The sequence below is a fragment of the Mesitornis unicolor genome, unplaced genomic scaffold (assembly GCF_000695765.1).
Source record: "Mesitornis unicolor isolate BGI_N332 unplaced genomic scaffold, ASM69576v1 scaffold20370, whole genome shotgun sequence".
Classification (NCBI taxonomy): domain Eukaryota; kingdom Metazoa; phylum Chordata; class Aves; order Mesitornithiformes; family Mesitornithidae; genus Mesitornis; species Mesitornis unicolor.
This window is the reverse complement of record NW_010160547.1, coordinates 1-482: the sequence shown is the minus strand read 5'-3', so window position 1 is coordinate 482 and position 482 is coordinate 1. Positions and strand designations below refer to the sequence as shown.

Genomic DNA, 482 nt, shown 5'->3' with positions numbered 1-482 from the left:
ACAGGGCCTCAGTGCTGTTATGGCACTGGGAGCACAGGGCCTTGGTGCTCTGGTGGCACTGGGAGCACCCAGACTCAGCATGTGAACTGTTGTATTATCAAATCTGCCCCCAGACCCACAGGGACCCCCGCAGGGACCCTTCCCCACCAAGCAGGAGCATCTCCCACCTCCTTGTACCCGAAGACGATCCTCCCGGAGCTGTGCAGGGCCGCCTGGAAGGTGAAGCTGCCCATGTCCTCCTTCCCCTGGAGATAGACCTTGTCCCACTGCACCACAAAAACCGTCCCTGGGGGGGAGCCCAGAGCAGATCAGTCCCCTTGCCTCCCCTCGCCCCACATCCCAACAGTTTGTGGCCCCAAATCCTCTCATCCCCAACTCCAGCGCTTTGATCAGACCCACAGACGAACCCCTGTTGACCACCCCATCCCTCCCCAAATCCCCCCCCAGAGCAGGGCTCACCGTTGTCCAGGTACTGGATGGTG

General features: G+C 61.2%; 1 protein-coding gene across 1 annotated transcript in view; it reads right to left on the bottom strand.

Moving 5' to 3' along the window:
* Positions 1-286, bottom strand: part of PLXDC1 (plexin domain containing 1) — a gene marked incomplete at its 5' end in the record, with an annotated part of 10,585 nt that extends 10,299 nt beyond the window's left edge. The window contains one exon of the mRNA XM_010190325.1: positions 168-286. Coding sequence (XP_010188627.1) covers positions 168-286 — 119 coding nt within the window. The remainder of the gene's footprint in view (positions 1-167) is intronic.
* Positions 287-482: the final 196 nt, after the last annotated feature.